Genomic DNA, 14,935 nt, shown 5'->3' with positions numbered 1-14,935 from the left:
TCGTGGTCGTTATTAATTATAATTTTAAATAATCTTCAATGTGAAATTAGCAAAAATTTATTGTAATGTGTAATCGATATGTTTCACATGATTGTGTGTATCTGGTGGAACCAGTATAGTGAGATCGTGGAATCGGTCACGCGCTAAAGTATTCCGAGTGTCAAAACAGCAGTCTGAGGGAGATAAGGAGCTCGAGCCTCGTTCAAGGCCGTTTGATGTTAACTCGGAATTGTTTCTCCACACGCAGTATATTTAAAAACTTTGTCTGCGCCTTAATCCTTAACAGCTGCAGGTGTTAATTTTTGCCAATACGGTAATTACTATTCAGCAGAAGACCACGGATAATACCGTATAGCCTTAATGGAAGATTGTAAGCAAAAATTTTGAATATCAGTTCATGTGTCGTTGCTTAACGACCTCCTTATATCGGCTCCACCAGCTGTACATTCTCTTCTATCATGATATTGTAACATACATTTGCTTTGATATTATTTTATTAAAAATGTCAGCACATTCTTTTTAATTTAAAAATACTTTGTTATTCCTACAAATAATAGTACAAATAAAGCCTTAAAAAGTATTAAACAACTTGTGTATATTAAATTCATGTTATCAACATACATTTTCGTAGTTGAAAAAAACAAGTACCGTGCCAGTTAAAAGTATGATTCACCAGAGATGTGCCACGTAAGTTGAAATCGTACGAATGAATATTATAGTGCTAGATATCATCTAATAGAATTCCGTGAAAACGAAATGAAGGCATGGCCATCTAACGGGCACGATAGAAACGGAAAAATAAGTTTCCATCTCTTGTGATTTCATAGGTTTATTTGTGAACACGTCAGGAGTCAACGATACGTACGTATAGCATTGGTCGGTAGTGAGCGAAAAAAAAAATGGCGAAGGTTTGCGTGTAAAGACGATCGTCAACAGAGTTGACAGAAACTAATGAAATTGGCTAATGTCAAACGTGACAACGTAATGTACGAAAAATGTTCCCTCTAGTCCGCGCCACCACGGTGCGTTTCGTATGATCGGGCAGAGCGCTTCACACGAGTGTTCAATCGAGTGAAAAAACAACGAGAGAAAAAAAGGAGAGCCAGGAGGTCCAGTGGTTGCGAAACGTCACAGATCACAACACGGAACGGGCCACTTCAAGGCAAGACGTTCCACCTTGTTCTCAGGGGAGCCTCCGATTCGTAAAAATAGTGATAATGCGAAAGACTATGTACCTCGGGGTTCAGCTGTTCTTCGTTGTGAAATCGCGATGACCTGATTTAATCTTGTCGTTGTAAAAGTGTATTCTGATTTTGAACCGTGTATCGTACAAGGTTATGTGCAGTTATGCGTCTGACATTTGGATCTCCGACTAACATTCATCGAGGATTTTTTAGCCCTATTTGGCAATTAGTGCAACATAAAATCACAATTAATCTCGAGTCGTGTAGAGAGTCTGCGATTAATGTTTTTTAACCATGCCTTGCTGTTCGAACCTTCTTTAAAAGATTCCCGAAAACCTCTCGCAGTAAAGTTGAAGTACTAAGTGCTTAAGAGTTGAGTGTAATGATCGTTTCTATATTTCTTTATTAATGTCTTTGCAAGAATGCCGTCTGTTTAAATGCGCAGTAATGAATATTTACTTTTCTCCATTGTTGTGCAATAGGGTTTTCTGACATGTCATACTTTGTAATATTAGCTCTTTACTTGGCCAAATGCCTAAAAAGTAGTTTGATATAAAGTGCTGTACATTGATAATAACAAAATGTAGAGTAGGATATAAAGGAAAAATTCAAATTATAATAATAGAATTAAATGAATGAATAATATTTATTTTAATCTTTTATATTGTAGGTGTACAAAATGAATTCGTTAGACATGGATCAAGAAACGGTATATGGGACACAAGAGGATAGTCATGTTGTCATGTCAGAGAAAGTACAATCTCTGGCTGGCAGCATCTATCAGGAATTTGAAAAAATGATAGCTCGGTATGATGAAGATGTGGTCAAAGACCTAATGCCCCTCCTAGTCAATGTTCTAGAATGTCTAGACATATCTTATACTGAAAATCAAGAACGTGAAGTTGAATTAGAATTATTAAGGGATGACAATGAACAACTTGTTACACAATATGAAAGGGAAAAGCAATTAAGGAAAGCATCTGATCAGGTATGATTTAGATTTTTGTAAATTATAGATTGTAATCTTGATATTGTAATTAGTATAATACGTAATGCTTCTTGATAAAAATAACCCTGATGGCTTTTTGATTAGAAATTGCTCGAGCTTGAAGATGTAGCAGAAGATGAAAGAAAAGAACTATTATCAAATATTGATAGCTTGGAATCAATTGTAAGGATGCTGGAACTGAAGACAAAGAACTCACATGATCACGGTACAAATGCTAATGGCTCTCTCAGTTCATCCCTTCACAGAACATCCCTCTACAGTAGAGTAGAAAGTTTTTTTTGTTTTATGTTTATTTCTTTGACTAATAGAGTAAATTCAATTGGGTAAATTATATTTGGTATCTAGAGTATTTGCATGCATACTTATAAAAATTTGTATTATTGATAAGTGCTTTATTTATTGGGGTATTTAACATGGTGAATGACTTACTTTTATGTTATGTATATCTTTATTAATACTTAGAGTATGTTCTGTCATTTTGTATAATCATAATTGAATTGATATAGCAGATATGGAATATCAATTTTTGTGTTTGTTTAGTTGTTCGTCTTGAAGAAAAAGAGGCCGAACTGAAACGTGAATACGCTCGTCTGCATGAAAGATACACGAAACTATTTACAACGCATGTAGATTATATGGAAAGAACAAAGATGTTAGTGGGAAGTTCAGAAAGATTAGAAAATACAAATAGTGGTCGTGGTCCATCGCGTTTGCCACCCCTTGGTCTAGCTCATATGTCTCGTAGTTCTGGACCATTAAGTTATGGTTTTCAGAGCTTAGAAACTAGTATGAATGCAGAAGATGTTCAAAATGATAGTCCACAAAATGGTACTAATTTAAGGACTGAAATGCAGGACAGTAGCATTGAAGCTGTTATTGAAACATCTGATAAAAGTCAATTAACGGATAAACCAGCACAAGAAAATAAAACAACAGCAATTTCGAGACGTATGTTACTCTTCTTTACTTTATCTGCAAATGCTTTTCAATAACATCATATTCATATTTTATTTTTCTGTTTTACTTATAGATGAGAGTCCAGAAACTGATGTACCGCTACCTTTGGTTACACCAACATCGCCATCAGTAGAAAAACTAGCTACTACTCCAAGTGGAAGAACTAAAACGGAAAGAGAACAACGAAGTGGCAATACATTATACCAGGAACTTAGTTTTCAAGATGCTGATGCTTTAGGTGAAATGGATGAAAGAGCAGATATTACTGGTAATTACTTAACAACTTTGTGAATAATGATGTGTTTGCGAGTTTTCTAAGTAATACCTTGTCCTTACAATCTTAGGTAGTTGGGTTCATCCCGGAGAATATGCCTCGTCGGGTATGTCTCGTAAAATAACTAAACACGCATATAAATATCATTGTTTGCTTATTAATTCTTCGAGTTCTCAAATTCATTTTTATTTACAGAGAAAAAGACAATTTATATTATGATGAACATAATCATTGACGAGTCAAATAGTACAATACTCGTTTTGTGTTAAACAAGCATGTTCTATTTTCCTCTACTAATGCTGACAAAATTAATATTTGATTAATATTACTATTGCATGTTCAAACTCCTGTCAATTTCAGTTTTTAGGTTTCAAAAATTATGTGTTCGTCTATACATTGGAACTCTAAGGGTTAATATTAAAATGCAATTAGAAAATATTAATAGAGTAAAAACTACTGCATTATTTACAAATCTGTAGATAATAACGAATATATATATAATTAAGATATAAGTATCATGTACTAATGTATACTTATATCTGATGCTTTTAAATTGTACTATTTAGGAAAGTATGAACTAATACTTTTTTCTATTTCATTGTTTGCCTTCTCATTTCTGCTGGCTGTGGTCATATCTTGACTAAATAATCGCATGATATAAATAACCCTTCATGCAGTCAATGACAACTTTTTTGGTAAGATATTATAATGTTAGCAATAAAAACAAGTTATATTTTGTTAGATATACTTAAAGAAAATTATATATTATTAGGAATGGGTAAAGAAGTGGAGAACCTTATCATGGAAAACAATGAACTTTTGGCGACAAAGTGAGCATTGTATTAATATTTTATAACAGTCCATTAGTACATTTTATGACATTTTGTAATGTATTATTCCTATTTTCCAGGAATGCACTCAATATCGTTAAAGATGATTTAATTGTCAAAGTGGATGAACTAACAAGGTAGAACGACACATTACAAATAATTTCGTACTCGATTATAATTCGTGACTTATTTATTCGTAAAGTTATTCGTAACTTTTTTTCTTATTTACACCCATAGAACATACTGATAAAGTTTGATCGAAAAAAAAATCGAAGGACACTCTGTATATAAGTGAATATATTTTTTCAGCGAACAAGAAATGTTACGCGAAGAAGTTCGAGGTCTGCAACAAGCTAGGAAGCGTTTACGGCAAAAGGTCACTACTCTCGAAGAAGAATTGAAAAAAGTTAAAGAAGATGCTGAGGCAGCAGCAAAAGCAGCCAAGTTTGACGATGAAGAAGATGTACCGTTATCACAAAGAAAAAGGTTTACCAGGGTCGAGATGGCTAGAGTGCTTATGGAGAGAAATCAGTACAAGGAACGATTCATGGAACTTCAGGAAGCAGTTAGATGGACAGAAATGATAAGAGCCAGCAAGACTGATCCTTCCAGTATATCAGGGGGAAAAGGTTCGGTGTGGAAGTTGTTAGTATCACTTATATGAGAAGAAGATGAAATATTGAATCAGATAATAATTTGTTGTTCTCTTTTCCATTTGTTTGTAGTTTTAGTAACCTCTTCACAGGACCAGCGGATCGGGGAGCCTTGGTTCGAGGACCGCACACGTTACCTCATATTAGGTACAGTGCACCAACAAATCAAGTTGTCCCAGCTCCACCACTGGACACCATGCGTAGACGTACGTTGAAAGGTCGCCATGAGTTTTTCGACCAGGGAGACACCATGTGAGAAATCAATCAAATTCTATACTGCACTTAGATATTATGTCAATCTGACACTTAAAAATCTGCCAAATTTTTCTCTATTCTTTTTATAGAGATTTGTTTCTTTACTATCGTATTCTCTTTTAACTACAATCTTATGATACTGTGATTGTTTCTACAACGAACATTTTTACAAAGAAAGACATGCAGTTACTACCCAAATTTATGCATAAATTCGGTTTTAATATTTTTTTACCAAAGCTATTGCAATGACAAACAAGGCGTTTTTATCTCTACAGGACAGAATTTCGATATTTTGATTTTTGAGTTTTTTTTTTTTTGAATCGCCATCATCTTTCCAGATTAGCGGCCTCTTTGGTCAGTTGGGATCCATAATCTTTTGTCGCGACTCTCTGAAATTACTCTTGAACGCTCTTACGAGATGTGAGTCATTTCTAAATAATTTCTTGCCTGAGCGATTTGCAAATGTGATGGTTTTTAACACATTGTCGTTACGATGTCTCTCTTATCTGTCATTCTGCCATTTTTTAATGAAAACAAATTCGTAGGTGTATATTTTAAGCGCAATATTGTATGCGCTTAAAATGACGTACTGAAGTAGGATTATGGTCCTTTGCACACACAGACAAAATTTTTCCCTTTTGACAATCTTACTCTTATTAACATAATACATCACTTCTTCCTTCTCATATAAAGAAAATTGTATATGATCGTTTGTACTGAAATGGAACGTTGCTTATACACTTATAATATACGTAGATCAATATACCACTTTAATGGTATATATTTGACTACAGTAATGACTAATTTAACAAAGTAAATTGTCTGTTATTATTACAAAGTCATGCTTGAAAAGCAATAGTTTTGTAAATACAAGTTTGTACATTTTTAAAAGATAAATAATATATGATCATTATTGATCAACAACAAATAAATGACTATGTTATAAACTTGGCTTTTATTTCTCTCTTGCTCTGCGCTTTAATTTTTCGTTCGGGTTTCATCCTCGCCTCTCCTTCATGGCGTTGTCAAGAGATACCTGGTTTTTCTGGTTTTCGGTGGGGTGCTTATTGGCCAGCAGGTAAATCTGTTCTGCTCTATGTCTAACATTCCGCTTCTATACGTGGATATATAAGTCTCGTTGTGCAAGTAATAACGTACCTGAACATTGTTACACAATATGATGGAAAGATCAATCGGATCAAAGCTTCATTCGAATTCAAGAAAGTGTCCCGTGATCAAGACAGTCTTCGTAGGAATATATGATTGAACAAACAGCAAAACATTCAGTAAATCTACTAACTTTATAATTAAAAATTCTATCTTGATCATGTGTCCTTTAGAAATAATTTAATAATTCACTTACACATGAAACATTTTTACAGAACTTCTGAGAAACTCGTAGCGAGACGTGCGAGTGAACGAAGGGAGCAATATCGCCAAGTTCGAGCTCATGTTAAAAAAGAGGATGGTCGATTGCAGGCTTACGGCTGGAGTTTACCTGGAAAACCAAGTGCTCCAGTTAGACACCCCGTTCCTGTGCCAGTCTATTGCAGTCCTTTACAGGGATCGAAACCTGGCATGAAGGTACAATTATACGTAACAAAAGTATCAATGTATTATTCGCAAATGGATGAACGCTGCTGTAATTTCTTTCATTTTCGATTATATTTAGATATGGTGTGGTGCTGGAGTAAATCTAAGTGGTGGTAAAACGCGTGATGGTGGTTGTATGGTTGGTGGAAGTGTGTTTTATGCTGCCGAAGCTCGGGAAGTAAGTACCAATTCGAAAACTGAAGCCGAGGATGCTGTTGAACATTTGGATAAGGAGCTTCAGGAGAACGAAAACCAGAGGATAGAGGCGGAACAGTTAGAGCAACAGCTTAGCTCGTTAGTTTGGATCTGTACGTCGACACAGAAGGTGTCGAAAGTAATAGTTATAGATGCTAATAATCCAGCCAGTATTTTGGAAGTCTTTAACATTGGTCAAGGAAATTTACTTTGCATCGCAAGTGTACCTGGAGCCAAAGAGAGTGATTACGCTCAAGTAATAGAGGATTCTGTTCGAACTGCCAACGGAGTAAGCGAGAACGATAGCAACGAAGTGAATACGAACGGAAACACTGAACAGAACAATCAGAAGAACAAGCAGGAAAATCAAGTTTCAACTGAGAAGAATAAAAATGAGTCAGACGGTGCTTCGGAAGAACAGAATAATGAAAAGGCTGAAAAATCGAACGACACTAATCAGAATACTACCGAGTCACAAAGTTTGGAGAGTGTAGATAGTGAAACTGCAAATTTAGGAAAAGTAATTTTTATGAGAGCTAATTTAGAGATACCAGCCTCACGATTAAACGAGAAAGATGATGCTAATGAGGAAAAAGAGAGCGACAAGGTTGAAGAAGATACGCTTACAGAAAAAATGTCTTTGATACAACCCACTATGTGGCTTGGAGCACAAAATGGTACAGTGTTTATTCATTCAGCTGTTGCTAAATGGTCAGTTTGTCTGCAATCTGTTAAATTGAAGGATGCTGCACTGGCTATTGTGTATGTAACTCTTATTACATGTTAAAGTAATCAATGTTCTATTTTAATCAGTGCTCAATATTCAACGCAAATCTTTCTTTTCAGACACATACAAGGACGAGTTCTTGTTGCTCTAGCCGATGGAACTGTTGTTTTATTCAGAAGAGGTGCAGACGGGCAATGGGATCTGTCTCAATATCATGTGATTACCTTGGGTAGTCCACAATATTCTATCAGGTGCATGACTGCTGTTAGTGGCAAAACTGTATGGTGCGGATATAGAAATAAGATTCACGTAATAGATCCAGTCTCAATGGCTGTCGAGGTACATATATTTGTATTTCTTTAATATATGTTTTTTTTTAGAATCTTAAGTGTTACTTTCAATCTTATATAAAATAAACTTGCAGTGTACCGTAGATGCTCATCCACGTCGAGAGTCACAAGTGAGACAATTAGCTTGGTTGGGAGAAGGTGTATGGGTCAGCATTAGATTAGATTCAACATTAAGGCTCTATCATGCTCACACTTATCAACATCTTCAAGATGTCGACATTGAACCTTACGTTAGTAAAATGCTTGGGACTGGAAAACTTGGCTTCTCTTTCGTAAGAATTACCGCGTTACTCATTTCCTCCAATAGGCTGTGGATCGGCACAGGAAATGGAGTAATTATTTCAGTTCCTTTATCTGAAAGTAAGTTAACAGTACTAGTATCGCGACTACTCCAAGAAATGATAATGAATATTTGTTTATGAATAAAAGATATATGTAAAATAGGTGCTGGTGGTTCAATGGCTGTGTCCAGAGTTCAAGCAGCAAGTAGTAAAGGTGATGCACCGGGTATGGGTGTTAGAATTTTCGCCTCTGACCGTGGTGTTACCCGTGGCAGTTTTATACCTTACTGCAGTATGGCTCATGCTCAACTTAGCTTCCATGGACATAGAGATTCGGTGAAAATGTTCGTTGCTGTGCCTGGTACGTTCACTTAGGATTAAATCTTCCAAACGTTATGAGGGAAAAAATTATACATTTTACCAATTGTTATTGTAGGTCATGGTGGCCAAAGCGCGGCGTCAGATAGTTCTCAACCGGCGATGCTTGTTCTTGCAGGAGGAGAAGGTTACATAGATTTCAGATGTGGTAAGTAATTAGATTAACCCCTCCGACCCGACATCGCTACGGCGTACAGATTTTTGCATTTCTTATTAATTTATGGTATATATTTTGAATAAACAGTTTATGGGTATTATATCTATGTATTTTCATGTATCTCATTTGTTATTTTATTTATTAAATAATGTTATCTATGAGCAAAGCAGTAAAATTCTTAAGTTGCTTAACATACTGCATCGACTGCGTTGAGAGAACTGCTTTAAACGCCATCGAATCGGGGGGGTTAATGAGTATATTAGTATAGTTGCACAATGTACATTGTTTAACCTGTTAACTGCTAATTTTTTTTATTTCGAAAATTTGTATATAGCTGTATAGATTTTAGTTGCCTTTTAAAAGTTTTTTGTTAAAATATCAAAAAATGTTACCAAAATGTTGTTTTATGCGAATATAACACTTCCAGCAGATGAGGCAGAAGACGAGAGTGACGTGGTGACTCATCTGATTGCATGGCAGTTGGTCAGGTATGCCCCCAGAGTAAAATGAAAAGCGGTTAATGGTTCTTTTCTTTGATTTACAACCGTTTGTACGATTGAATGAATAAATCTTTTGTGTTATTGATAAACAAAACCTATACTAACTACTAAGAGTATGTTTTATGCACGGTCTAATGAAATTCTGAACTAACAAGTCCACAAGTAGTTAGATACATTTCTAACCTGACATTAAACAAAATTTATTCCCGTTTGTCTATGAAAATACCAAGTACATGAAGTGTACATGTGTATATGTACAGATATTTTCATTATATTCCTTGCTCTACATTGGAAGATTAAAAGAGTCAGTGTAAAGCGATTCCGCTTCTGTATAGCACAAACTGTTCTTACAATAATTTTCATTAATACAAAAAAAAAAAACTGCACCTCCATTTCTTAAGCAACTGTACTCTGTACAATTGTTCTGCTTTCCTCATTCTCTGGGGGTCGGGCATTTCCAGCTGACATGCATCGTTCTGTATAAAAAAAAAACAGCTGATAATCGCACTCCTTATCTACTCCTATCGTAAATCGTTATTTAACAAATCGTTTCATTGCTCGCTAATTATTGCTCTTTCAGGTGATGCAGAAGACACGGAAGAAGGTATAGAACAATCGAATAGTGACCATCCAATAACGAACACTGAAGAACAAGGAGAACAGAGTCATCTAATCGTATGGCAAGTGCAATGTCCTCTATCAGTGCCAATGAATGGCTAGCCTAGAAATTCAGGAAACATGTTGATCCCGGTGTATGGTTCACCTTGAACTTCTGCACACGAAACAAAGGTCTGAACGGTTCCCGTGAATACGCTGTCGAGGCATCGATATGTCAGACTTATCTTCTGGTCAAGTGAATGCTGTATCTATTTAATTATACTTGTATAACGGTTGTAGCGATGTATGCAAACGACTCCATAAATAATGTAACAGCGAGAGAAAAGGGAGATTATCGTGCGACTTATAAGAATACTAGGGATTATTCTTGGTACATCATTGGGGATAATTCGTGAATGAACAAGCTTCCTCTCTCTTGGGATTTCTTGCTAATTCACATTGACGAGAAATTAATTTATTAGATAGGAAATATTTATTGGGGAAATTTTTTCTTTTAAATTAAAAGACATTACTAGAATTTCTTAACTCGATGCTTGTAATCCTTAGCTTCTAACTTAAACGGAAAACGTCCTTCAAGGTACTTTAACCGCGTACTAATTCGCTTTTACGCTCTTAATAATGTAATTTATAACGAAACCTTTTTTCCCTTGACGATCATGCATGTCTTTTTCGTGCATCATTGAACAAAGTACGTAATGTAATTTTTCGTGCGTAGAAGCTTTTAAAGAAACGTCTTGGAGTCAGTGTTGATCGAAGAACGCTGGGAGTATAGTATTACATTTCCGCCAATCAATGTGATAACCGATAAAGATATGGGGCAATGAGTTTTAATGCTGCCGACTTGATATTTGCTACCTATAGCTGCAATAAGATCAAGATTACCATATGGAAGTTAAATGACAACCTTTGTACAATGTTCATTTTGCAGGGATGAGAGGTGCAATCGATTTGGGCAGTATTTAGGCATAATCTATTGTACATTGTTTCCGTTAGAGAATATATTATTTTCCAGACTTCAATGATTTTATTCGCGTAAAAGAAAAATATATATATATACATGGAATATAATATATTTTTTATGTTCTGCTATCAACTCTCCTTCGATATCACCGCGTTCAACCGCCCAAGCTTTTCTTCGGATTTAATACGATCTTCGAAAAGCGTCATAATGAATTTATGTGTACATAATGTTTTGAGATGTTTGTATAGCGTGTTGCGTAGATTTGTAATTTATGTTTTCGTCGATGAATGAAATAGATGCGATTCTAATAGCATAGACACACAAGTACACACACACACACACACACACACACATACACACATAACATATACACACCAAAAATAATACGTCTAATCTCTCTCATCGATCACTGCAACTTTGTTTTACCGTCAACATTACTCTCCCCCCCTATACTACTACCAAAGACGAGGAACGACTTAATTGTATTCTTTGTACGATTTCTAGTGAGGGATGGTTTAAAAAAATTTGCGCGTCTTAGACCGATGTGTAGCGACCCGAACACAATATAATAGAACAGCCAACATGCATTTTTGAGATATTCAACAAAGTTGCCACGACATTCGGGTTTGCGAAAATTTTTGTAAATTCCTATGTTATAAGCGAAGAACGGTGGAATTCAGGATGTGTATGATGTAATAAGAGCTGCGCATTATTGTGTGTGAGCTCGCTTTCGGTGTCGAGCTCGGAATTGTACCTGGCTCAGATGAAGCTGCAATGGCGTTAATAAAGAAAGTTGCGAAACAACAAAATCTCGAGTTCTTTCTTTTACCACAAGTATACCTTTTCTATTTTTCAACTATTGGTTGTGAAATTATACTTCGTTGTATATTTTTAAACGTCCTTCCAATGTTTTTCCGCGGCGTATTTGATAAAGGAATATGTACCTCTAATTTTCTCAAAAAAACTTTTAAAGTGTAATAACAACTAAAACACTTTTAACTTAACACACGACTGTGTTTTGTGCACTTTCAATGTTATAGACAGAGATAAGACACTGCTCTAGTATTTGAAAGTAAGCAGAATCACGATGTTTTTTGCTATTTAATACACTACGCACGAATTAACGACTTTGCTCGCATTCACAATGTTCTCCCATCAACATTAGAAGTTTAACACACGATGACTTTATGAAGATGACTTTTTAATTGAACTCGAAATTATAATTTTTTCCGTGAAAATAATTTTCCCCTGACGTATGTCTCGTTTTCTAAATTTTAGGGAAAAACTAAAATTTAACCAATTATAATTAATTCATCGTGACTAAAATTATAATACCCATTTCGGTATTAAATTCAAATTGAATACGAGTCGTCTTCCAAGTATAATCCTTGAAGTACTAATTCTTGTCATTCGTACAATGTACATATACATATAATACATTTCAGTGATGCCAAATAAGAGCTGTTTCTCTGAATAATTACGTGGACAAACTTGCAGTGACAACGGCTGATTGTTTTCCAAATAATTGCAACGACTTCATTCATACGGGCCGTAGTTGGACTACGGTTTGCCAACTCGTATTTGCGTAGCTGTCCGAAATTCTGACCAGCGACCTGAAACTTTACATACATGAAGTGCAGCAATAAATAGTTTCTACAAAGTTTTGCTGGTGTCTGAGTATAGCGGACAGACAGCCGAGACTAGGTTAGCAAAGCAGTTTCTTAGTGCAAAACGAACTAGAGTGATCCATATTTGCAGATGAAAGGTACGCGAAAAGAAGAACTCGTTTTTCCTTAAAGCATTAACACATTATGCGGTTTGCCATGGATACCACCTTAAAGTACATTCCGTTAATCCAAAATAATTGCTGTCATCTCTGGTAGGTCGTATTTTTCCACGCTGATATTAATATCAGTAAGCAAATAATTTATCCTCGTTGCTAAACCTGTTAACTGTGAAAGAAAAGTTAATTCGTTATTGCTTCACAAATACTTAGAACACAGTAGTTTATCGAGAGATTGTTCATCTTTAATTGTATTTTTATGCTTATATTAAATGTAAAATATGTCGTATTCACATTTACAAGAACCAAAATGAAGTAATTAATTATAATTTCTATTCATTTTTTATTATAGACTAGAGATGATAATTTTCTGCTTGAAAAGTAAACACAGTTAACAGGCTAAAATAATAAGATGGTATTTAGACAGTTAGTCAAATGACTGAAACAACAATGTTGCGTGTTTATTAGACATCACGATTTCCAACGTGTATTAAGGAATTAAAAAATTGTGAGAGGTAAAAATTAATGGAAGTAGTTTACTTTTACTTAAAATATATTTCGAAAGAAAAGTTCGATCTATTCATCTCGGAAGATACGGGAAGACTGCCGATTTTTGCGTTTCTACGACGTAGTCAGAGAAGTAACATAATGCGGGTATATGTTCTAATGTTGCCAATAGACATATCAAAGTTGCGTCGACCTAATCATAATATCTTTACAAAATTAAATGTTCAAATTTGTTATTACTGCCTGTAACCTGGAAATTTGTAAAGATATATTTTTTCCCGCAAGTTACACGAACTAATACGGACACGTCTGATACACGTGAAATAGAGATATTTAGTATTTATTGCTGTTGAATATTCATTGGTGTGACTAGTTTTTAAAAATATATGGTCTTATCTTAGAGAAATGATTTATTAACTATTTTAATCATGAATCGTTATTTTTATGAATTTTTCAGTGGAAACTTGTTTCGCTATTCTTTACATGAGAACCCACACTGTTCTGTATATAATTATTCGTTCTGTGCAAATATCGTTCAATATACATAAGTTTCTAATTAAGTGTATAGTAAACTTGCTTACTATCATTGAATTCTCGTTAAAAATTATCTTGAGATATATACGTTTAATTGTAGGTATTCGCTTTTAAACCATTTTACCATAAGAAGATGGAGCAGTTTAAATGTTTCGAAATACTTTTTCGAATAGTTTTCGAAGTAATTTACGCTAGGCCTTCTGTTGTATATTTCGAATAATTTACACAACCTATATCCGTTTGATAAGAATATCATGGCCGGTCACGTGTAGGTTATCAACAAATGGATTCAAATTATGAAGTTAATAAGTTATTAAAAAGAAATTATCTGTTTCGTGACGGAGTCTTGCACCTATCGTAATTCGAAATCGAGTATTCTTCACGGACGTTGATTTTCGGTCAGTATTTAGCCAAGGCTTCTTTTGTTTCCTATAGGTTCTGCAAGGTGTTCACGTGACTCTATGTTAAATACGTTGTTTAAAGTAATTGAAGGATTCCGCGTTGTTTAAAAAAAGAAGTGGAAATATTAAATTTTCAAATAGGTAAAACACAAGATGGGAAACAATTATATAAAGTGATTTATTTATGAATATAATTTTTTGGATTTTTTTGACAATTTACAGAAATGTAAAAGTAAAAAGATTCATAGCTCATCTAACATTTTGTCACTAAATATTTACCATGGTTTTATAAACAATTAAGTAAAATTTGTAGTAAACGTTTACTGTGCATATTTCATATCATTTTCAATTTATAATTTCCAATGCATAGAGTATTGTGCTAACCAACTGCACATTTATCTAATCGAAGCAGTACAAATCTTACAATACTATTTCTACGTCGGTAAACAGTATCGATAAAGTAAGAGCTTCTCTAAACAATTGTCCCTATAATATAGTATTAATATAGTAATTTTATTGCTTGCTTATGACGTCAAGTAACTAGTTAACTGAACTAAAAAGATAACAAAGTCTTTTGCGCGGTGAACGATGCAAATTGATATACCTGAAGAGTATAGAAATCTAGGCTCTTTTCATAGTCCAACGCGTTGAATCCGAGTTTTCCTCTTTTTCTTCTATCGCAACTGATATTTTCTCCTGTGTTGCGTAACATCATTTAGTTAGTTTCATTGAACTTTAAGCAATCTTTGTTGCAGCAACTGCAAAACTCCTGTTTTCTTCGACGAGGA

General features: G+C 34.7%; 2 protein-coding genes across 7 annotated transcripts in view; both read left to right on the top strand.

Moving 5' to 3' along the window:
* Positions 1-276, top strand: part of LOC108570377 (dosage compensation regulator) — a 5,128-nt gene extending 4,852 nt beyond the window's left edge. Inside the window, exon 10 of the mRNA XM_017932231.1 lies at positions 248-276. Coding sequence (XP_017787720.1) covers positions 248-276 — 29 coding nt within the window. The remainder of the gene's footprint in view (positions 1-247) is intronic.
* A 397-nt stretch (positions 277-673) lies between these two features.
* Positions 674-10,340, top strand: LOC108570384 (JNK-interacting protein 3). Of its 6 annotated transcripts, XM_017932244.1 has the most exons (19): positions 674-687; positions 1,855-2,172; positions 2,278-2,398; positions 2,734-3,141; positions 3,224-3,418; positions 3,495-3,530; positions 4,102-4,119; positions 4,197-4,254; positions 4,335-4,391; positions 4,564-4,899; positions 4,980-5,159; positions 6,545-6,746; positions 6,835-7,712; positions 7,797-8,016; positions 8,102-8,387; positions 8,472-8,669; positions 8,745-8,834; positions 9,271-9,331; positions 9,924-9,978. In XM_017932244.1, exons 1-19 carry the CDS (start codon positions 679-681, stop codon positions 9,925-9,927), a joined length of 3,675 nt encoding a protein of 1,224 aa, XP_017787733.1. In that variant the 5' UTR covers positions 674-678; the 3' UTR covers positions 9,928-9,978. The 6 variants fall into 6 exon arrangements, with proteins under 6 accessions (XP_017787733.1, XP_017787729.1, XP_017787728.1 ...); XM_017932240.1 differs by lacking the exon at positions 9,271-9,331 and having other exon boundaries at positions 9,924-10,340; XM_017932239.1 differs by lacking the exon at positions 9,271-9,331 and having other exon boundaries at positions 2,278-2,452; positions 9,924-10,340.
* Positions 10,341-14,935: the final 4,595 nt, after the last annotated feature.

This window comes from Habropoda laboriosa, unplaced genomic scaffold (assembly GCF_001263275.1).
Source record: "Habropoda laboriosa isolate 0110345459 unplaced genomic scaffold, ASM126327v1 scaffold104, whole genome shotgun sequence".
NCBI lineage: Eukaryota > Metazoa > Arthropoda > Insecta > Hymenoptera > Apidae > Habropoda > Habropoda laboriosa.
This window is presented reverse-complemented; position numbering and strand designations above follow the sequence as displayed.

What these genes read in the sequence shown, in the direction of transcription:
- LOC108570384 (XM_017932239.1), top strand. An exon ending in TTCGACCAGGGAGACACCAT is followed by an intron (nt 5,160 to 6,544) that starts GTGAGAAATCAA and finishes ACATTTTTACAG; the next exon opens with AACTTCTGAGAAACTCGTAG. An exon ending in GATGCTGCACTGGCTATTGT is followed by an intron (nt 7,713 to 7,796) that starts GTATGTAACTCT and finishes CTTTCTTTTCAG; the next exon opens with ACACATACAAGGACGAGTTC.